The sequence below is a fragment of the Martes martes genome, assembly GCF_963455335.1.
Source record: "Martes martes genome assembly, chromosome: X".
NCBI lineage: Eukaryota > Metazoa > Chordata > Mammalia > Carnivora > Mustelidae > Martes > Martes martes.
The window spans coordinates 13,788,879-13,813,421 of NC_137897.1; the positions used below are offsets into that span (position 1 = coordinate 13,788,879).

Below are 24,543 nucleotides of genomic sequence, written 5' to 3' on the forward strand. Positions count from 1 at the left end.
TAGCTTCATTGAGATAGACTTGCATTTAAAGTATATAATTCAGTGGTTTCAGTATATTTACAGTGTTGAGCAACTGTCATGACGATCTAACTTTAGAATGTTTTCATCACCTGAAAAAGAAACTCCATACCTATTACTAGTCACTCCCCATTTCCTCCCCAATCACCCCCTCCCCCAGCCTTAGGCAGCTGCTAATCTACTTTTGGTCTTTATAGATTTGCCTATTCTGGACATGCTCTAGAAATGGACCCATACAATATGTGTGGCTTCTTGTACTCAGCCCAGTGTTTTGAGGTTCATCCATGTTGTACTTCATTGTGTGGATATGCTACATTTTGTTTATTCATTCATCAGTGGGTAGACATTTGAGTTGTTTCTGCTTCTTGGCTATTATGAATAATGCTGCTATGAACACTCACATACAAGTTTTTCTGTGGGCATAGGTTTTCATTTCTCTTCGGTATATACCTGAGAGTGGAATTGCTCAGTCATGAGATAATTCTAAGTTGAACATTTTGAGAAACTTCCAAATTGTTCTCCCAAGGAGCTGCACCGTTTTACATTTCCATTACCAATGTATGAAGGTTCCAATTTCTTCACATCCTCACTAAGAAATTGTCTCTCCTTTTGATTATGGCTGTCCTAGTGGGTGTGAGGGCGAATCTTATTATGGTTTTGATTTGTTGTGGTTTTGGTATTTCTTTAATGATGTTGAGCATCTTTTCGTGTGCTAATTGGCCATCTGTGTATCTTGGGAGAAATATCTATTCAGATCCTTTGCTCATTTAAAAAATTGAGTTATTTATCTTTTTATTTTCGCATTGTAAGAGTTCTTCATATATTCTGGATATAAATTCCTTATGAGATATATTATTTGCCAGTATTCTTTCCTATTCTGTGGGCTATCTTTTCCTTCTCTTGAAAGTATTATTTGTGGCACAAAAGTTTTTAATTTTGATGAAATCTAATATTTATTTTTTTTACTTGTGTTTTGGGGTTTTATCTAAGAAACCTTTGCCTAACCCAAAGTCATGAGGATTTATTGCTATATTTTCTTCTAAGAATTTTATAGATTAAGCGCTTACATTTTGGGTAATCCATTTTGAGTTAATTTTTGTGTATGCTGGGAGGTAGGGGTCTAACTTTATTCTTTCACATGTGGATCTCCAGTTATCCCAATACCACTTATTAAAAGGACGATTCTCATTGAATTTTCTTGGCACTTTTATCAAAAATCAACAGACCATAAATATGAAGGTTTATTTCTAGACTCTTAATTCTACTGCTTGATCTATATGCCTACCCTTACATCAGCACTACACAGTTTTGAATACTGTAGCTTTGTAGAAAGTTTTGAAACTAGAAAATGTGAGTTCTGTTTTGTTGTTCCTTTTCAAGATTGTTTTGAATGGGGGCGCCTGGGTGGCTCAGTTGGTTGAGTGACTACTTTCAGCTCAGGTCATGATCCTGGAGTCCAGATCGGGCCATCGGCAGTGGGGCTCCCTCCTCAGCAAGGGGTCTGCTTCTCCCTCTGCCCTTCCCCTCTCATGCTCTCTCTATCATTCTCTCTCTCAAATAAACAAATAAAATCTTCAAGGAAAAAAAAAGATTGTTTTGACTGTTCTGGGTCCCTTGAATTTCCATATGAATTTTAGGGTCAGCTTGTCAATTTCTACCAAAAGACAGATGGGATTTTGATAGGAATCGCTTTGAATCTGTGTTCTTATTGCAACCTTAACAATATTATATACCCAATTCCATGAACATGGAATGTCTTTCCATGTATTTAGATCTTTAATATCAACAGTGTTTTGTAATAATGTACACTGAGGCACTTGTTTTGCTCAAGTGATGTTATTGTAAAACAGAATTGTTTTTTAAATTACCTTTAGAAATACAGTTGACTTATGTATACTGATCTCATGTTATAAACATTGATAAGCCTGTTTATTCATTCTAATGATTTTTAGTGGTTCCTTGGGACTTTCTATATACATGAGCATGTTATCTGTGAATAGAGATAATTTTGCTTCTTCCTCAAACTGGCTGCCTTTTATTTCTTTTTCTTCCTTAATAACCCTGTCTAGAACCTCCAGTATGGCGTTGAATAGAACTGGTGAGAGTAGATAGACATCCTTTTCTTATTCCTGATATTAGGGGAAGGCATTCAGTCTTTCACCATTAAGTATATTAGCTGCCCTTCATCATGAGGAGGTTCCCTTCTGTGCCTACTTTGTTGAATGTTTTTATCATGGAAGAGCGTTGGATTTTGTCAAATGATTTTTTTGTATCTATTAAGATGATCTTATGGTTTGCTCTTTATTCTATCAATATGGCGTATTACATTGATTTATTTAAACCAACCTTACATTCCTGGGACAAATCCCACTTAGTCATGGTGTGTAATCCATTTTATATATTGCTCACTTCAGTTTGCTAATTTTTTAAAAGGATTTTACATCTATATTCATAAGTGTGTTCTGTAGTTTTCTTGTGATGTCTTTGGTATTAGCGTAAGACTGGCCTCGTAGGATGAGTTGGGAAGCATTAGGTCCTCTTCCAGTTGTTGGAGGAGTTTATGAAGGACTGATAATAATTTTTCTTCAAATGTTTGGTAGAATCCATCAGTGAAACGATCTGAGCCTGGGCTTTTCTTTGTAGGAATTTAAAATATTACCAATTTGGTCTTCTTTCTTGCTATAGTTCTATTCGGATTTTTTATTTCTTCTTGAGTAGTTTGTATGTTGGTAGTCCTGATAGTTTCTCTTCGTTGGAATCTGTCCATTTCATCTAATTTATCTTGTTGTTTGTAATATATATATATTTAAATATACATAGAGTCGGTAGTGCTGTCACCTCTTTCATTCCTAATTTTAGCCAGTTGAGTCTCTTTTTTTCCTTGGTCAGTCTCACTAAGGTTTGTTAATTTTATTGATCTTTTCACAAAACCAATTTTTTGTTTTATTGACTTCCTTTATTATTTTCTATTCTCTCCATCATTTATTTCTACCCTAATCTTTGTTATTTCCGTTTTTCTGTTTGCTTTAGATTTCGTTTGCTCTTCTTTTTCTCATTTCCTAAGGTGAAAGGTAATGTCATTAATTTGAGATCACTTGCCTTTTGTAATGAAGCTATAAATTTCCCTGTAACTACTACCTTAGCTCCATCCTGTAAGTTTTGCCATGTTTTGCTTTCATTTTCATCCATCTCAAAGTATTTTCTAATTTCCCTTGTGATTTCCTTCTTTAACCCGTACATTATTTAGCAGCATGTTATTTAGCTTCTGCATATTTGTGAATTTCTCATATTTCTTTCTCTTACTGCTTTCTAAAAATTTTTTTTAAGATTATTTATTTATTTATTTGACAGAGAGAGATCACAAGCAGGCAGAGAGCTAGGCAGAGAGAGAGGAGGAAGCAGGCTCCCTGCTGAGCAGAGAGCCCGATGTGGGGCTCAATCCCAGGACCCTGAGATCATGACCTGAGCCAAAGGCAGAGGCTTAACCCACTGAGCCACCCAGGTGCCCCTCTCTCTTACTGCTTTCTACTTGAATTCAATTTTGGTTGGAGAACATACTTTATATGATTTAAATCCTTCGAAAACATAGTGAGGCTTTTTTTATGGATAGTGTATGGTCTATCTTGGAGAATGCTCCATGTGCTCTGGAGAAGAAAATGTATTCGATTCCTGTTAAGTGGAGTGCTATATATATAGACAGATATACAGATATATATATCTGTCTGTCTTTGAATATATTTATCTGTCTTTGAATATATTTATAATAGTTGCTTTGAAATCTTTGTCTGCTAAGTCAACACCTATTTGCCTCAAAGGAGATTTCAGGAAAAACTGCTTGTTTTTCCTTGTGTATTTTTTTCTTTGCATGTCCTATAACTCTTTTGTTGAAAACTGGGCATTTTAAGTAATATATTGTAGTAACTCTAGATAGTTATTCCCATGCTCCTCTGGGGCTTACTGTTGTTATTTGCGTTTTCACTCATTTGTTTAGTGCTTGACTTGACTAGGTCAGTGAAGTCTGTGACCGACCTCTCAGTGTGTAGTCTCTGATGTCACTCTTCACCGGGGGCCGCCTGGAGCATGCACAGTTTCCCTGACAACCGGGGTTGGGTTGGGGGGAGTGGGCGTGCAGCCATTGTAGTTTTAGGTAGGCTCTCTTTTATGGTCTCTTTCCCTGATTTCCCTCTAAGCTTTGGTGCACCTGCCTCTATTTGTATTAGACGCAGCTGTTGGTCTTCACTAATTGCTGGCTAATTGTGCTAGTGTTCTTAACAATGCCCCAGGGCTCAGGAATTGCTCCACAATCTGATCCTATTAAAGTCTGTCTCCTTTGCAGCTGCAGGGTAGTACAATCGTTGAGGCTTATTCTGGCCCTTGGAGGCTCTTCTCAACTGCCCTTTCCCTGATTCTGTCGGTGAAACTTTGGTCTAGTCCACTCTTGCTATTAGTATCGTGGAACCATCAGCTTTCTTCTGATTGCTTACCTCTAAGAAGCCTCTATTTCTTGACTCTGTACTCTTATGCCTTGACTGCTGAAAGTGTTGACTAAAATGTGATTTCTGTTGTAAAATATCTTCTAATCAGTGAGGGGAGAGAGAGAGGTAGGGAGATCGAGAGGGAGGGAGAAGAGGTAGGAAGAGAGAAATAGAATTCACCAACAGCTTGTGCGTCCAAAGTATTTAAAAATCACGAAGTACAAGAGACAACCTATAGCAAGTAGTAAAGGATACCGCCTTAGATTCTGAGATCCAAATTCCAAAGACCAAAGGTTACAACAAGCACTTCTAGGATGGTGAATAAAAAGGATGATACCAAAGAGATTGGAGTTGCACAAAAAGAAAATTCTGGCCTCTGGAAGCCTAGATAAGTTAGAATTCTAGAGAGATGGAGTCTTAAGAAAGGGGAGGGAGGGGACTGGGGATCATTATTCTGTAACAGAACTTCCCACCACCCCAACAATATAGACATGAAGGCATCTTGCCGACTCCATGTACATCACTGGGTAAAATGGACCAGAATCTCATTCCCATTATTTTAATAATTTCACTTGTACCCTTACGTTTTCTTCCTCTCAGTTGCTGGTACAAAGTGGGCATGGATACTTTAGTTAGCTAGAGTTGAAATTTCCAGAGAAAACCAGATTTCATACTTTATTACTCAATAGCTATGAGCTATGTTATAATAAACGTCATAGGCTCCTTATTTGTCCCCTACTCACAGAAGTGCATGATTCTTGGCAGAGTGCTATAATTTAAGTTTTATCTTATGTTCACTGATATGTGGGGTATATACATACTCATTGCTATGTCACTATATAGAGACGAGCGTGATACCCTTCCTTTAGGACCGACTTGCAGCAAGAAGACCAGAGAGGTTTAAAAAATAATTTTAATTATTTATTTCCTGAGTGACTCTTTTCTCTTAATTCACTCATTTAACAAGTATTTATTCAACAGCTGCACTGTTCTAGACTTTGGAGAATGTCAGTGACCGAAGGTCTGTTACCTCATGAAGCTTACATGCTAGGGGAGGAGTTAAATAATAATATAACAAAAAGCAAGTCAATTACATAATATGTTAAGTGGGCAGTTCTACAGAAAAAAATTAAAACCAGAACAAGGTTGGGAGTATCAGGAGAACTGGAGGTGGAGGACGGAGCTGTAATTTTAGATAGGGTGGTCGGCCTCTCGTGCAGGCTCCCGAGAGGGAAATGGCTTGTTCGTAGTCACTTGGCTAGTCACTGAGCCATAGAGGAGGATGGATTCCTGGCCCGCCTTTAACACCCATGCACCTTTTCCAAAGGGAAAGATGACTTCGGAGTGCTTGGGGGGTCTCAAAAAGAAAATGAACTGCGTCAGTGTCTCCTTATCCAGGGAGGCAATGAAACAAGGAGTAGGCATCTAAAGCAGTTTCGGTTTGGCTGGAAGGTTTGGGTCGAGCACAGCTTTTCAAACGACATGTCCCAAAAGCCAGAAGGAGGACACATCACCAAGGGAAAATACAAAAGAAGAGTTACTCTGTAGCTTTAGAGTCTTAGAAATGAAGCGTTTAGATACACCTTTTTGGAGCTATTAACTCTCCCCCAAGACATACTTTTGGGAACTGGATTATTTAGAGCTGCAGACAGCCCAGGGCACTTCTTGCTGGATTTATTTTGGATTTAGGAGGTTTAAAGGCTGAGACACGAATAGATTTTTGTCGACCAGGGCCTATAAAAACTGTCATTCAGTAGAACTTTCCCAGTTTTTGGTCCGAAAATTTTCAGGAAAGAATGTTGTAAATAACTAGTCTTTCATGCACTTACCACTCACAAGGCCTTTGCATTTCAGAGGAGAGGATGTTGTTGGAAGGAAAGAGACTTGTCTCTGCAGAGGAATTTGTTTTCACTAACAAAGGATCTCAGGATCAAATCTGTATTATAGCCACAGTCTGGCTCAACAGAGTCAGGTGAATGAGTTCTAGACAGAAAAAAAATGCAAACTCATGGAATGGATGATTCTGAAGACATTCATCTCTATAATGAATATAGACTTTGACTTTGAGCCAAAGAAAAATGAATGTTTGCTATATCTTTCTCATTTCATTGATGAGCCAACTAAAGCTCAAATAGGTTCAGTGATTTGCCCAACATGACACAGGGGACGCTTGAGGAACTAACTCTTCGGTCAGTGCTTATTCAATAGAGTTCAATAGAGTCCGTCACATACATTGAATTTATGTAAATTTCAACTACATGTATATGACAAAAAGGAGAAAAGTATGTAAAATTGTATTGTCATAAAGCTTATTTATCCCATTGTACACTGTCACTTATATAAAATATTCTCACGTCCATATTAGTGTATTAAATCATGTGTAGTGCGCATTAAGGGTAATTTAAAAGGTTTTCCGGGAGTAATTTTGGCTATAAATGACTTGCATTTCATGCGAGAATTTAAAACTGAATCCCCTCCTTATAAAACACAATTCCTTGTGTTCCATGTCTCTGCCTTCCTTATACTAAAGGTCAAATCAGGACCCCCAAACATGAATTCATGGTGTAAGAGCCAGATATGCCAATGCAAGTGTTTGTTTTATCATAAACACCACCAAAGTAAATGGGCTCCATTGTATTTATTTGTAGGGTAGGATTGTGCCAGTGTTGGAATTCAATAGGGGAGAAAGGAGAATCCGGGTCTGAATCTTCTTTGGGTGGTTTTAGCTCTCGCTGCTGTCAATCATCAAAAATTCCCCAAGTGTCTGGTTCATGCCTAATGGAGGGTTGCTACAGGCTCTGACCAGGTGCTTATCATTCCAAAGTTCTTCTACCAGTTCTGCGCTTCTCTGTCTTCTTCCTCACTTATTTCTAGCTCCCCTTCAATATCAGACCTATAAATGGGTATACAGTCCAGTTTACTGGGACAACCATTTCTGGTTCTCTTCTTAAGACCTAACTTGGACTTGTCCGGGGAACTGCAGAACTTAAAATGCATGGTCCTTCAAGCCTGCAGAACAAACACAGGGAAAAGACAGACTCTTAGAGTCATAGTCATAGTCATAGTCCGTTAGAACTTTGAGATACTTTACAAGTCACCTGGCCCAAACCCCCACTTTCAAAGATCTGGAAACTGAGACCCAGAGAGTTTTCTCGAGGCTGCACAGCTTTAGTGACAAAGCTAGTTTTCCTCGCTACTGCTTTAATGCCTATAGGAGTTTAGATAAAGAAACATTATACGTAGATCAGAACAATGAAAAATATTCTTAGAAACCTGGATCTTCAGTCTTGGGCATCATGTAGGCTGCGTTTTCCTCTTTCAGCCCCAAAAGGAAATGTTATGCTAATAAAATACTTGTGGATTTAGGAGGACACATTGTGGAAACCAGTCAGTGGAACTGAGAATGTTTCTATCAACGGGACAAAAAGGGAAGGAGATGACTTAGGAAGTTCTCTCGGATGAACCCTTGTCGATATTTGTGCTGGGAGAAAGTCTTCCTCATGCTATCTGCTCAACAGGACAAAAACCAGGGCCAAAGCCACAGCTGGGAGACCTACCTTACCTCTTTGAACATATTAAGAACCTCTAATGTGTGCTCTCTGTGGGGAACTGTTTTCTCCTTGGAACATGACAATGTAGCTCTTTTAAGAGAAAAGACCTTGAGGGGCACCTGGGTGGCTCAGTCGTTTAAATGTCTTCCTTCAGCTCAGGTCATGCTCCCAGGGTCCTGGGATCGAGCCCCACACTGGGCTCCCTGTTCAGCGGGGAGCCTGTTTCTCCCTCTCCCTCTGCTGTTCTCCCCCCCTCCCCACTTGTGCTCTGTCACTCTCATTCTCTCTCAAATAAATAAATAAAAATTTTTTAAAAAGAGCAAGAGAAAAGACCTTGGTAGATTCAGCAATTGTGAAACGATCATGATAAGATTTTTAAAGTCGGGGCACCTGGGTGGCTCAGTGGGTTATGCCTCTGCCTTCGGCTCAGGTCATGATCTCAGGGATCGAGTCCTGCGTTAGGCTCTCTGCTCAGCAGCGAGCCTGCTTCCCCCTCTCTCTGCCTACTTGTGATCTCTTTCTCTGTCAAATAAATAAATAAACACTTTAAAAAAAAAACAGATTTCTGAAGACAGACCAAAAACAGCAAAGGCTGATTCTTCGTGATTATGAAGTATGGCTGCGCTGGTCATTGGGGATGAGTGGACAGGGATTGCGGTGACTGTGGGCATTACAGGTATTGTGGAAGAGATTCATGGAGGAGATGAGTCCACACCAAGTTTGAAGGAGGAACGAGGAACAGACTCTGGGATCACTTGGGGTAATATTTCTGGCAAATAAGCTGGAATCTAGAAAGACAGACTCTCGCTTATGAATAGCAGCCTAATCTGGTTTGTTGCCCAAAGGTTATCGATATTCTGTGGAGTGATCCCAGAGGCAAGAGAGGCTGTTACCCGAACACAAGTCGCGGAGGAGGCTGTTATTTTGGACCAGATATCACCTCCAAGGTTCTTAATAAGTTTCAGTTGAAGATGCTCATCAGGTCTCATGAATGTAAGCCCGAAGGGTATGAAATCTGCCATGACGGGAAGGTAAGCGGACGGTGGTGGTGGCAGCATCACACACATCCTCGCCCCAGGCAGTTTTTCTTCCCAGGATGCATCTTACCTAGAGGCTCATGGGAAGGTGTCTTCCTCAACACCCAAACAGGAGGCCACGCTTTGGTACACAGAAACAGGAGACTACAAGGTTCACACAGGTTGTCTGAAGAGGCCCCAGTGTGCCTCACCCGAAGAGCTATTTGGCTTATTTCCCTGATTTTCCCAAATCCCAGAGATAGAAATTCTGACACGTAGCTCTAAGCGCACCCACGGACAGGCTGCCTTCTTTAGTAATCAATCAATTTATTAATCAAATTATTAATTTGATTAAATTAATAATTAAATTAAAATTAAAAAATCAAATCAAATCAATTCATTAATCAAATTAATCACCGGGCTTTCTGGTGCAGCCCGGTGGAGAAGGTACTTACCCTCACAGAGCCTGTCGAAGGCAGCAGTGAGTCTGGCTGGCTCTCTTTTACCTTCTGTACTTGCCCTGTGCAGGGCAGAGCCACAAAACCCGCCTCGCTTCTCCTCATTGAGCAGGTGAGCTCTAGCGAGACGCCCGCTGTGGTCAGTGTAGCTGCGGACGCTGAAATGGAGTGTGTCGTGCTCCTTCCGTCGTGGTGCCTGGTAAGGCCGGAAGAGGGCTGAGGAGCGGGTTTCTCATTCCAGGTTGTCTTGGGATGTCCCTTTTCTACCAGAGAATTGCAATAAATAAAACAGAATACCAAACCATGTGGCATCTCTGTTTCAAGGCTTTCACTTTTCTTAACTCCCATTAGTCCATTTTCGGCTCCTACTCAGGTTGTGAGATAGTGAAGGCAAGTATTATTTAAGGTTTCTTTGTACTGGGCCCAAGCTCCTGTCCACGACCAGGGTTACCCCGCCATCCCCATCCATGGCCCCAGAGCTGGTTCCTTCCCAGCAGAGTGGTCCTGGCCACTCTGTATTCGGGCCACTACTTTCTCTGCCCTTGAAGGACTGGTTTTGTGCAGGGTCCCAAGCCCTCTACATTTGGAGCAAAAGAGAAAGCCTGACAGTAGAGGAGTTTTATTTTGAACACTCAAGTATCACAAGGAAAGAAAGCAAAGGCATTACCAGCTTGGAAAATTGGAATTTGCAAAACCAAGCGTCAAGTAGATTTCTAAGGTATGGAACTGGAATTGTACACAGGATGGCAAGGCTACGCCCTATGGGGGTGAGTGGCTGGAAGTTCGTATTCCCGGGAACACTGATTTTGATGCCTTGTCGCTCTCCAGTGGAATCACAGAAAATCCTGTCAGACTTGGGTCATTTGTATGGATTTGGAACTTTGATTTTTGCTTTTTTAGGAATGGAGCTATTTCTGCCTTTACTGAAGGACCTTTTGAGAACGAACTCTATGTGAACCTGGCCCTCTTTTTCTTTAATCAGGTTGTTACGGTATTTTCTGCTTCTAATTATTATGAAGAAGGCAGCAATCGAGGAGCTTACATCAAACTGTGCTGTGATATGACCCCTCGATTTTTCCAGTACCAAGTAACTAGGGCAACGTGCTCGAGGCCTCTCTACCAAAGGTATGTATGCTCCGAGGAGAATTCTGAGCGCTGCTACTGGTGACCCAGTAGAACCAGCCCAGAGTGACTAAGAGCAGCCACGAGAGTGAAGACAACTCCTTACTGGTCACTCATTGGTATAAACACAATAGAATTAGTTCCAGACACCAAGCGGTGAACGCATTCATATTTGAAACCAAGAGGAGCAATTTTCAATTCATATGTCTCTTTAAGTGGGTAAAGCAGTTAGTGTCTATGAGCAGCCTCTAATTGAATGTAAAGAAAAGAAGGTCCCCACATCCACCTGGTCCCATACCCAACAGCCCTCCCTGTCCCCCAAACAGCCCTGTGTGCTCTTGCCTCTTGGTTTCTTTTCTACCCGGAAGCATAGAATGACAAGAGTTGAGTGTCTCTCCGTGTGATGGTTTCCATAGCTTATCTTCCTTTTCCCCATTCAACGTGATCTTTTTAAGAAGTTTTCATTATAAAATGAGTATGCTTGTTGTTAACAAGTGAGACCAAGCAAAGATGTATACAGAACATGCTAATGATCTTCTCTCCCCCTCCTTCTTAATGATCCTTTTCCCCAGAGGCAACTGAAATTGATAGCCCAGAGTGGACATTTCTTCCCTTTTCTTGCTCTACAAGAATAAACAAACCATTATGTTCATCGAATTTAAAAAATGTTGAGCACCTCCTATGTATCACACACTGTACCAGGCACAGACGATAGAGCAATGAACAAAATAGGCAAAAGTCCTTTCCCTCATCCAGTGCAGATCCCAGAGGGGAAGGAGAAAGGCAATTTGCAACATACATACTTTTTTTTTTTTAAACAAAGATAGAATCACACAGCACACTCTACAACTGACTTTTTCTCTAAAGATGGTATCATGAACATTACTCCAAGTGAATACACATAGTCCTAACTCAATCTTTCTAGTAGATGTGCCATAAAAATTATGGAGTGACAAAATCTTCCTCAATTGATGGCCATCCAGATTGGTTCCAGGGTTTTGCACTTAAAAGCAATGCTCAGTTTTAAACGTTAAAAGTGTACAAGTTGCTTTGTTACAATAAAACTAAATGTGTACACAAAGAAAAAAAAAAAGCAATGTTGTATAGAACAAATACTTCTCCGTGTGTGTGTGTGTGTGTGTGTGTGTGTATACACCTACATACATACACACATGCATGCATACAGCCATAAGTTTTAGTACTTCTTTTACATAAAATTTCAAAATGTAGAGTTTATGGATTTATGGTTTAAAATTTTGCTGGATACTCCAAAAGAGTTTTAACAATTAACAGTCTGAAAAACAACATACCAACTTTTCCACATCCTTGTTAGTCTCAGATATTACTACACTTCTTGATTTTTGCCAAGCTGTTGGATCAAAATGGTAAATCTCATTGTTTTAATTAGCACTTTTTATATAGCTGAGTTTGCCCATCTTATGTTTTTGGACATTGCGTTTTTCTCTTCTTTGAATTTCCTATTTGTATTATTCCTCCATTTTACATTGGGTTGTTTGTCATTTTCTGATCAATTTTTAGGAGTTCTTTGCAAATGAGGGATAGAGGATTTTTACAGTTACGTTGCATATATTTTGTTGGTGTCTTCATTTTGCTTTAGTTCTATGAAATCACATTTTTGTATATAATTTCATCATATCTTTTGGATTTTCATCTTTGTTAGAAGAATGTCTCCACAACAAGTTTATATCATATTATATTTTATTATGTTAGTAGTTAATCTCAAATTAATTTATTTTAACAGCTTTGTTGAGACATAATTCACATACCATGAAGTTGACCAGTTTAATTCACCGATAGGATATTTATAGAGTTGTGCAACCATCACTATAACCTAGTTTCTTCTTTTCTTTTTTTAAATTTAATTTAATTTTATTTTTTTTCAGTGTTCCAAAATAATCTAGTTTTAAAACATTTGTGCCATCCTAAAAGGACAACTTGAACCCATTAGCAGTCACCAGTCACTTCCCCCCATCACAACTCTAGGCAACCAGTAGTCTGCTTTCTCTTTCTGTCTCTCTAAATTTTACCTCTTCCGGACATTTCATGTAAATGGGATCACACAATATGTGGTCTTCTGTGACTGGCTTCTTTCACTAAGCACAATGTTTTTGAGGTTCATTAATGTAACATGTATGAATGCTTCATTCCTTATTATGGCTGAGTAATATTCCATTACATGAATAGACCACATTTTCTTTTTTTTTTAATTAAGAAAATTTTTTTAAGGTTTTAATTCCAGTACAGTGAACACATAGTATTACATTAGCTTCACGTGTACAATATAGTGATTTAACAATTCCAGATATCATCCTGTGCTCAGCACAAGTACCCTCCTTCATCCCCATCACCTATTTCACCCATCCCCTCCCACCTACCACCCCTCTGGGAACCATCACTTTGTTCTCTATGGTTCAGGGTCTATTTCTTGGTTTGCCTCTCTCTTTCTCTCTTTTCCTTTGTTCATTTGTTTTGTTTCTTAAATTGCACATATGAGTGAAATCGTATGGTATTTGTCTTTCTCTGACTGATTTCCCTTAGCATAGTATTCTCTAGCTTCATCCATGCTATTGCAAATGGTAAGATTTAATTCTTTTTTATGGCTGGGTAGTATTCCATTGTGTATATATATCACTGTTCTTTATCTATTCATCAACTGATGGACACTTGTGTTGCTTCCATATCTTGAGTATTGTAAATAATGCTTCTATAAACATAGGGATGCATGTATCTCTTTGAATTAGTGTTCTTGTATTCGTTGCGTAAATACCCAGTAGTACGATTGCTGGATTGTAAGGTATTTCTATGTTTAACTTTTTGAAGACCCTCTGTACTATTTTCCGCAGTGTCTGCTCCAGTTTGCGTTCCCACCAACAGTGCGTGAGGGTTCCCGTTTCTCCACATCCTCACCAACACCTGTTGTTTCCTGTGTTGTTGATTTTAGCCATTCTGAAAGTGTGAGTTAATAGCTCATGGTGGTTTTGATTTGCATTTCCCTGATGGTAAGTGATGATGAGCATCTTTTCATGTGCCTGTTGGCCATCTGGATGTCGTCTTTGGAGAAATGTCTGTTCTTGTCTTCTGCCCGTTTTTAAAATTCGATTATTTGTTTTTTTGGATGTTGAGTTTGATAAGTTCTTTATATATTTTGGATATTAACCTTTTGTCGGATACATTATTTGCAGATATCTTCTCCCATTCCACAGGTTGCCTTTTAGTTTTGTGTATTGTTCCTTTTGCTGTGCAGAAGCTTTTTATTTTGATGTAGTTCCAATAGTTTATTTTTGCTCTTGTGCCCCTTGCCTCAGAAGACCTATCTAGAAAAAGTTGCTATGGCTAATGCCAGAGAGGTTACTGCCTGTGCTCTCTCCTAGGATTTTTATTGCTTCAGGTCTCACATTTAGATCTTTATTCCAATTTGAGTTTATTTTTGTGTATGGTGTAAGAATGTGGTTTCATTCCTTGAGTGTAGCTGTCCAGTTTTCCCAAAGCCATTTGTTGAAGAGACTGTCTTTTCCTAATTACGTATTCTTTCCTGCTTTGTTGAAGATTAATTGACCATATAACTGTGAGTTTATTTCTGGGTTTCCTATTCTGTTCCATTGATCTCTGTGTCTACTTTTGTGCCAGTAACATATTGTTTTGATTACTACAGCTTTGTAATATAACTTGAAGTCTGGAATTGCGATAGTGCCAGTTATATTTTTATTCTTCAAGATTGCTTTGGCTTGAATAGTTCACATTTTCTTTGACCATTCATCAGACCATCAATGGAAATTTGTTTTTTTCCACTTTTTGGCTATTATGAATAATAATGTTTTGAACATTGGTGTACAGATTTTCTGCATACATATGTTTTCATTTCTCTTGGGTATATACCTGAAAGTGGAATTGTTAGATTATATGGTAACTCTATTTTTAACATTTTGAGTAACTTGTAACCTTTTATCTCCAAGGGTCTGCATAATTTTACATTCCCACCAGCAGTGTATGAGGATTCCAGTTTTTATACATCCTTGCCAACCCTTATTATGATCTTTTTTATGATAGCCATTTTAGTGAGTGTGAGATAGAATCTTATTGTGGTTTTGATTTGCATTTTTCTAATGACCAATGATATCGAGGGCCTTTGTATGTACTTATTGGACATTTGCTTATCTTCTTTGAAGAAATGTCTATATCAGATCCTTTTTCAACTTTTTTTTTAAAGATTTTTATTTATTTATTTGACAGACAGAGATCACAAGTAGGCAGAGGGGCAAGCAGAGAGAGAAAGGGGGAGGTAGCAGGCTCCCTGCTGAGCAGAGAACCCTATGCGGGGCTCGATCTCAGGACCCTGGGATCATGACCTGAGCCAAAGGCAGAGGCTTTAATCCACTGAGCTACCCAGGTGCCACCTTTTTCAAAGAAGATTTTATTCATTTATCTGAGAGAGAGAGAGAACAAGCAGAGGGAGGGGCAGAAGGAGAGGGAGAAGCAGACTTCCTCCCCTGCCCAGCAGGGAGCCTGGTGTGGGTACTCAATTATGGGACCCTGGGCTGATGGTGCAAGTCAAAGACAGACACTCAACCAATTGAGCCACCCAATCGCCCCTCCTTTTTCAAATTTTAATTGAGTTATTATTCTTTTTATTATGGTGTTATAAGAATTCTTTATATATCCTATACACATCACTTATTAGATAAATGATTTGCAGATAGTCTCTCTCAATCTGTGGGATATATTTTCCCTTTCCTTATGGTATTATTTGCAGGACAAAATTCTTAATTTTGATGAAATCCAATATCTCTCTCTCTCTCTCTCTCTCTCTTTGTTTTTGCTTGTGCTTTTGATGTTGTATTTAAGAAGCCATTGCCTAACTCAAAGGTATGAGGATTTATTCCTATATTGTCTTCTAAGAATTTTATAGATTAAGCTCTTACATTTGGGTATCTGCTCCATTTTGAGTTAATCTTTGTATGTGGTATGAGGTAGGGCTTTAACTTTATTCTTTTACATGTGGCTATCTAGTTGTCCCAGCACTGGCAGTTGGAAAGACTATTCTTCTCCCAAGTAATTGTCTTGGCACATTTGTCAAAAGTCAATTGACCATAAAGGTATAGGTTTATTGGGATGCCTGGGTGGCTCAGTTGGTTAAGCGGCTGCCTTCGGCTCAGGTCATGATCCCAGCGTCCTGGGATCCAGTCCCGCATCGGGCTCCTTGCTCCGCGGGGAGCCTGCTTCTCCCTCTGCCACTCTGTCTGCCTGTGCTCACTCTCTCTCTCCCTCTGACAAATAAATAAATAAAATCTTTAAAAAAAAAAAGGTATAGGTTTATTTCTGGTCTTTAAATTGTATTCCATTGATCTATATCTCTATCCTAATGCAAGTAACACACTGTCCTGATTAGTGCAGCTTTGTAGTAAGTTTTGAAACTGGGAAATGTGAGTTGAACTTTGTTCTTGTTTTTTAAGATTGTTTCAGTTATTCTGGCACCCCGGCATTTCCATATGAATTTTAGAATCAGCTTGTCAACTTCTACAAAAATGCCAGCTGGGATTTTGTTAGGGATTATTTTGAATCTGTAGATATATTTGGTGGCCATTGCCATTTTATTTTTGTTTTTAAAAGATTTTATTTATTTATTTGGGGAGGGGGAGACACAAAGGGAAAGGGTGAGACAGAATCTTAAGCAGACTCCCTGCTGTGCACAGAGCCCAACATGGGGCTCAGTTTCTCAACCCTGAGATCATGACCTGAGCCAAAACCAAGAGTCAGATGCTTAACCAACCAAGCCACCCAGGCACCCCTGGTTATTACCATTTTTTTAAAAAGATTTTGTTTATTTATTTGACAGAGACACAGTGAGAGAGGGAACACAAGCAGGGGGAGTGGGAGAGGGAGAAGCAGGCTTACCGCTGAGCAGGGATCCAAATGTGGGGCTTGATCCCAGGACCCTGGGATCATGACCTGAGCCTAAGGCAGATGCTTAACTGTCTGAGCCACCCAGGCACCCCTGGTTATTGTCATTTTAACAATATTAGGTCTTTGAGTCCATGAGCATGTAATATTGTTCTATTTATTTAGCTCTTTAATTTCCTTGAAGAAAGTTTTGGTTTCTCTGTGTAAAAATCTTGAATTTCTTTGTTAAATTCATTTCTGAGTATTTTATTCTTTGTGGTGCTATAGAAAGTAGAATTGCTTTCTTAATTTACATTTTTGGATTTTTCATTTCTAGCATATAGAAATACAATTGTTTTTTGTATACTGTGCAATCTTGATTAACTTGTTTATTAATTCTAATAGTTTTTAGTAGGTTCCTTGGGATTTTTTATATACATATTATTTCTGAATGAAAATAGTTTTACTTCTTTTCCAATATGGGTGCCTTTTACTTCTATTTCTTGTTTAATTATCCTGGCTACCCTCTAGACTAATGTTGACTAGAAGTGGTGAAAGCAGATATTCTTACTTTGTTCCTGTTCTTTTTTTTTTTTTTTTAAGATTTTATTTATTTGTCAGAGAGAGAGAGAGAGAGAGAGCGAGAGTGAGCACAGGCAGACAGAGTGGCAGGCAGAGACAGAGAGAGAAGCAGGCTCCCCGCCAAGCAAGGAGCCTGATGTGGGACTTGATCCCAGGACGCTGGGATCATGACCTGAGCCGAAGGCAGCCGCTTAACCAACTGAGCCACCCAGGCATCCCTGTTCCTGTTCTTAAGAGGGACACATTCGGTCTTTCACCATTAAGTATATCAGCCATGTGTTTTATGTAGATGCCTCTCATCAGATTGAGGAAGTTGCCGTCTATGCCAAATTATTGAGTGCTTTTATCACAAAAGAGTGTTAGAGTTTGTCAAATGCTTTTTCTGTATCTATTGAGAAGATCATGTGGTTTTTGTTCCTTTTTTTTTAAAATTAATATGATATTTTTAAAATTTCAGATATTAAACAGACCGTGATTCCTGGGATAAATCCCACTTGTTCATAGTATATAAGCCTTTTTATACATTGCTGGATGCAGTTTGCTGGTATTTTATTGAGGATTTTCCATCTATATTCACTTTTTTATTCTTTTTTTTAATTAAAGAAAATTTTCAAGTAATCTCTATATCTAACATGGGACTCAAACTCACAACCCTGAAATTAAGAATTGTGTGCTCTACTGACTGAGCCAGCCAGATGCCCCTCCATCTATATTCATAAGAGGTGTTGTAGTGATGTGTGGTTTTCTTGTGATCTTTGGTTTTGGTGTCAGGATAAAATACTGGCTTCATATAATAATAACAAGATGGGTAGTATGCTCAATAATTTTTTGGGGAGTTTGTGTGATTGGTATTAATTTCTCTTTAAATGTTCGGTAGACTTCACCAGTGAAGCCATCTCATCCTGAGCTTTTCTTCATGAGAACTTGTTTGATTACTTATTCAATCTTTTTATCTGTTCTAAGTCTGTTCAGGTTTTCTATTTCTTCTTAGTCAGTTTTGGTAGTTTGTATCTTTATAGGAATTTGCCCATTTCTTCTGGATTATCTAATTTGTTGGTGTATCGTTGCTTATGGTATTCCCTCATCACCTTTTATTTCTGTGAGGTCAATTGTGATGACCCCTCTTTCATGCCTGATTTTAGAAATTTGAGTCCTTCGTTCTTTTTTTCTTGGCCAGTCTAGCTAAAGCTTTGTCAATTTTATTGATCTTTCTGAAGAACCAATTTTTGGCTTCGTTGATTTCCTCTATCGTTTTTCTGTTTTCTATTTCATTTACAGGCACACCTCAGAGATACTGCAGGTTCAGTTTCAGTCCACTGTAATAAAGCAAATCTTACAATAAAGCAAGTCAGGAGAATTTTTCAGTTTCCTAGTGCATATAAAAGTTATGTTTGCATTATACTGTAGTCTGTTAAGTGTGCAGTAGCATATCTAAAAAACAACGTATATACTTTAATTTTAAACTACTCTATTGTTTAAAAAAATGGTAGTCAGCATCTGAACTTCCAGCTCGCTGTAATCTTGCTGGTGGAAGGTCTTGCCTCAACCTTGATGGCTGCTGACTTATCCGGGTGACGGCTGGTGAACCCTGGGGCAGCTGCAGCAATTCCTTAACATAAGACAACAGTGAAATTTGCTAGATTGATTGACTGTTCCTTTCATGAACAATTTCTCTGTAGCATGCGATGCTGTTTGACAGCATTTTGCCCCCAGTAACTTCTTTCAGAATTGGAGTCAGTCCTCTCAAACCCTGCTGCTGCTTTATCAACTAAATGTATATACTATTTTAAATCCTTTGTTGTCATTTCAATCATCTTCACAGCGTCTTCACCAGGAGTGGATTCATCTCAAGACACCACTTTCTTTGCTCATCCATAAGAAGCAACTTGTCATTCATTAAATATTACCCTGAGATGGCAGCAATTCTGTCCCATCTCCAGGCTCCACTTCTCATTCTAGTGCTCTTGGTCCCACCACATCTGCAGTGACTTCCGTCACTGAAGTCTTGAACCCCTCAAAGTCATCCATATGGGTTGGAATCAACTTCTTCCAAACTCCTGTTAATGGTGTTACTTGACCTCTTCCGATGAATTACACATGTTCTTAATGGCATCTAGAATGGCAAATCCGTTTCAGAAGCTTTTCAAATTATTTTACCTGGATCAATCAGAGGAATCACTATCTATGGCAGCTATGGCCTTATGAAATGTTTTTCTTAAATAATAAGACTTGAAAGTCTAAATTCTTCCTTGATCCATGGGCTGCAGAATGAATGTTGTGTTAGCAGTCAGAGAACCATGAATCTCACTGTCCATCTCCATCAGAGCTCTCAGGTGACCAGGTGTACTGTCGGTGAGCAGTCATATTTTAAAAGGAATCTTTTTCTGAGCAGTAGGCCTCAACAGTGGGCTTAAAATATTCAGTAAACCATGTTGCAAATAGGTGTGGTGTCATTTAGGCTTTGTTGTTCCATTTATAGAGCCCAGGCAGAGTGGATTAAACAAAATTCTTGAAGGCCCGAGGATTTTCAGAATGGTGAATAAACATTGTTAATAATTGGTCTAAGTTCAAAAAAAAAAAAAAAAAAAAATAATTGGTCTAAGTTCAATATTGTTGTGTCTCAGGAAATAGGGAGGCTCAAGGAGAGGGAGAGAGATGAGGGAATGACTGGTCAGTAGAGCAGTCAGAACAGATACAATATCAATTAAGTTGGCTGTCTTATGTGGGCATAGTTTGTGGCACCCCAAAACAATTACGATACTAATACTAAAGATCACTGATCATAGATCACCATAACAAAATAATAATGGAAAAGTCTGAAATACTGTGAGAATTACCAAAATGTGACAGAGACACAAAGTGAGCAAATGTTATTCCAAAAATGTCGCTGATAAGCTTGCTCAGTGCAGGGTTACCACAAACCTTCAATATGTAAAAATACCTGAGAAGTACTATAAAACATTTATGCCTATAGTTTTCCTCTATTCTTTATTCTTTCCATCCTGTTTTCTTTCAGTTTACTCTTTTTTTCCTAGTTTTTTTGAAAGCAGAGATTATGTTATCGATTTGAGATCTTTTTTAATATAGGCATTTGTAGCTACAAATTTTCTTCTAAGCACTATTTTGGTTGTGTCTCATGTGTTTTGACATATTGTGTTTTAATCTTCATTTATCTTAAAGTATTTTCTAATTTCTCTTGTGATTTCTTCTTTGACCCATTGATTATTTAGGATTATGTTGTTTAATTTCCTTGTATTTAGGATTTCCTCAAATTTCTTTCTGTTATTAATCTCTAATTTATTCCCTTTGTAGTCAGAAAAGATACTTTGTATTATGTCAATCATGTTAAATCTATTGAGACTGTGGTGTAGCATAGGATCCATTGTGGAGAATGTTCCATATGTGATTTAGAAAATGTATATTCTGCTGTTGTTGGGTAGAGTGTTTTATACATATCTATTAAATTTAGTTGGTTTGTAGTGCTGTCCAAGTCTTTTATATCCTTTTTTATTTTCTGCCTCATCGTTCTATCCATTATTGAAAGTAGAATATTGAAGTCCCCAACTATTATTGTTAAATTGTCTATTTCTCCCTTCAATTCTGTCTGTTTTTGCTTCATATAGTTTTGGGCTCTGTTGTTAGGTTCATATATATTTACAATTGTTGTATCTTCTTGTCTGACTCCTTTATCATTATAAAATATCCCTCTTTATCTCTAGTAATATATTTTGTCTTCAAGTCTATTCTGTCTACTATTAGTGTAGCCACTCTAACTCTCTTATGGTTGATGTTTGCCTAATACATCTTTTTTTGTTCTTTTGAGCTCTTTGCATCTTTGAAACTAAAGTGTATCTCCTGTAGAAAACATACAGTTGGGTCTGCCCTCTCTGCTTTTTGGGGGAAGGGATATATGACTCATGACCACTTTACTTCTTTCTTCTTACTTTATTTAGAATTTATTTTTGTAAACGGCCGAGGTGGTTTAGCGGACAGATAACTATGCTAGCACCGTGTTAAAAAAAATAGCCCCTTTCCACTGAACTGTAATACCTCCTTTGTCATATATATTGTTCCCATATATAGTTCACTAAGTTTATGCAATTTCTATTATGTTCTGCTCATGCATCAGTCTTCTTTTGTGTCCATACCTATTGTTTGGTTTTAGCAACTTCACAGTAAATTTTAATGTCTGCTATAGCAAGTCCCTCTTTATTTTTCTTGCTTTTTAAAATTATCTTGGATATGCTCAGACATCAGTTGCTCATGTAAAACTTAGAAATCAAAAAGAAAACACCAGTGGTAATCCTTTTAAAATTTCACAATACATGCACATACATACATGCATACAAAAACACTGACCACCTAATAACAGGGTATGTGTGAAGTTAGGCAATTCATTTGAAGTGAAACACGTTAAAACAAGACACAGTGGGATGGTTTATGTGTCTTTCTTTCACCTAATAATTGTTTTGTTGCCGTAGGGTGAATACTATGGAAAGCAGTGCCATCAGGATATTGAAAGAGAGAATGCTTTCACGAAAAACTGACCTCATTCGTGCTTTCCAACTTCAAGACCGCAGTAAATCAGGTAATAAAATTATGTAATGCTTACCATTTCTTAACATACCAGCTTACATAAAAATCAGTTTTTATTTAATTTTTTTTGCTCCCTTAAGATTTCAGTTTTCTATTTTTACTAGCAAGGAAAGATAGAGATAAAAATAAAATATAATCCATTAGGTGCTTGAAAAAAGCCATATTCCTCCTTTGCAGTAAGTTTCTTTCAACTTAAAACAACAACAACCCTTCTATTCTGGTATCTCAGACTAGATACTCCGTAAGGCCCTCCCGCTAAGTAACAGCTAACTTCTAGAGGATACAGAATTTTAATGCATCTACCAGCCTCACAGTAAGATAAATATGTAGGAAACATTTTATTTCCTCATGAAAGGTTTTTGGAAACCATATTTGGGGCATGGAGTGGCAAGCAAGCACAAAATAGTAGATTGTCCTGAGGGCAAATGCTAATTTTGGTGTAACACTCAATCCTGAGACTAAACCATGGGATAATAGAAAGAGGATAAGCTGAATCTGAGAGTTCTACATTAAGCCTGGGCCCTCAAAGAGGCTATGGTAGGCCTATGTTATTGTAGTGCCCCCTGACTCTTGGCAAGCAAATGCAAATCTGTGTTCAAGGGATGCATCCCTAATTTTGGCCACTAATATATCCAGAGATTAAGATCAACCACCAAAGATTGTGAAACAACGAGGCAAGCTACCATGAGTAAGAGTCAACAGAAAGAACAAACTACAGATTTAGTTCCCTAAAGACATCAGATATTAGAATTTTCAAATACAAATACAAACAACTAAGAAATGTTTAATGAAATAAAAGATGGGATTGCATACATGCATTTGAAAACAATTTGAAGAACCAAATAGATATAAAAATATACTTGTTTAAGAAAACCCATAATGGATGGGTTAAACAGAAGATTAGACATTGCTTAAGAAAGAATTAGAAATATTAAGTGTTATGGACAGTAAAGTCAAGTCTAACATACAACTACTCAGGGTCCCAGGAGAAAAGACTGTAAGAGAGGATATATTTGACATGATTATGGCTGAGACTTTTCCAGAACTGATAAGCAACTCACATTCACAGGTAGAGAGGTACAGTGTTTCTCAAACAGGATAAAAAAAATAAATCCACACCTATACACACTTTTGGAGAAACTACAGGACACCAACAGCAAATAAAAATATCTTGGGGGGCGCCTGGGTGGCTCAGTGAGTTAAGCCTCTGTCTTCGGCTCAGGTCATGTTCTCAGGGTTCTGGGATCGAGTCCCACATCAGGCTCTCTGCTCAGCGGGGAGCCTGCTTCCCCCTCTTTCTCTGCCTGCCTCTCTGCCTACTTGTGATCTCTCTCTCTGTCAAATAAATAAATAAAATCTTTAAAAAAAAAATCTTGGCAGCAGAGAGAAATACACATTGCTACAAAGAGAAAACAGTTGTACTCTTATTAGACTTCTCTGTAGTTGCAATAGAAACCTGTAGACAGTGGAATCATATATACAAAATACTGAAACCAAAACTTAGAGAAAGATACAACATGAAAACACAAGACCAAAGTTGTAACAGCTCTATTAATATTAGACAAAGTAGATTTCAAGGAAATATACATTACTCAAAATAAAAAGGGACACTTTGTAATGATAAAATACTCAGTTTGCCAATTGAATCCATTCTAAATGTATATGTATTGATTTATAGCCTCAAAAATATATTTAAGAAAATGAACAGAATAAATAAAAATTAAAAGATTAGCAGACTTTCCCTAAAAGACGTATATAGAACTCTGCACCCAACATTGCAGAATATACATTTTTGTCAAGCACAAATGGAACACTTACAAATATTGATCATAAACTGGAACAGAAGGCAAATCTCAACAAATTTTGTATAAGAAACATACAGAATAAATTTTCTGTCATAGTGAATAGACAGAAGGTAGCCAGAAAATTCCCGGGGGCTTAGAAATAAGAAATATAATTCTAAATAACCCTTAGATAAAAGGAAAAATAACAGTGGAAACTAGAATTCTGCAACTGAATGAAAATGCAACATATTGAAACTTATAAGATACAAGTTAGAGAAATGCTGAACATACATATATTTTAATATTTTAAAAGATGAAACTAGGATCAACAAAGTAAAAAAATAAAGATTCTTTGAAGAAACTAGTAAATCTGATAAAACACTGGTAAGGAGACAGACAGAGAAAGAGAAACAATCAATGCCAGAATTGAGAGGAGAGATGTTACTACAGACTTTACAGATATTAAAAAGCTCCTAAGATGTATTATAGAAACTCTTATGCTTGGGCACCTGGGTGGCTTAGTCATTAAACATCTGCCTTTGTCTCAGGTCATGATCCTGTGGTCCCGGGATCGAGCCCCATCTTGAGCTCTCTGCTCAGCAGAGAGTCTGCTCCTCCCTCTCCCATTTGCCCCTCCCCCTGCTTGTGCATGTGCTTCTCTCTCTGTCAAATGAATAAATAAAATCTTGGGAAAAAAAGAAACTCTTGTGCTAATAATTAACACTTTAGGTTAAATGGACAAATTCCTAAAATACGTTACACACACCCACTGTCTTACCAAAACAGACACAAAAAGAAATAGAAAATCTCAACAATCCTATAACTGTTGAAGAAAATGGATCTGAAATTTTGCAACTTGTCCCAAAGACAGCTTAGTTCAGATAGCCTCATTAACCATTACAATATACATTTAAGAATAAAACCAGTATTACACAAATTCTTCCAGAGAATGGAAATACAAGGGATATTTCCAAGATTATTTTAGGAGGTCAGCATAACCTTGATACCAAAACCTAACAAAAACATTATGGAAAAGGAAAGTT

General features: G+C 38.0%; 1 protein-coding gene across 1 annotated transcript in view; it reads left to right on the plus strand.

Moving 5' to 3' along the window:
• PPEF1 (protein phosphatase with EF-hand domain 1) overlaps nucleotides 1–24,543 on the plus strand; it is a gene marked incomplete at its 5' end in the record, with an annotated part of 97,883 nt that overhangs the window by 66,212 nt on the left and 7,128 nt on the right. The window contains 3 exons of the mRNA XM_080795695.1: nucleotides 8,890–9,075; nucleotides 10,501–10,643; nucleotides 21,602–21,708. Coding sequence (XP_080651821.1) covers nucleotides 8,890–9,075; nucleotides 10,501–10,643; nucleotides 21,602–21,708 — 436 coding nt within the window. The remainder of the gene's footprint in view (nucleotides 1–8,889; nucleotides 9,076–10,500; nucleotides 10,644–21,601; nucleotides 21,709–24,543) is intronic.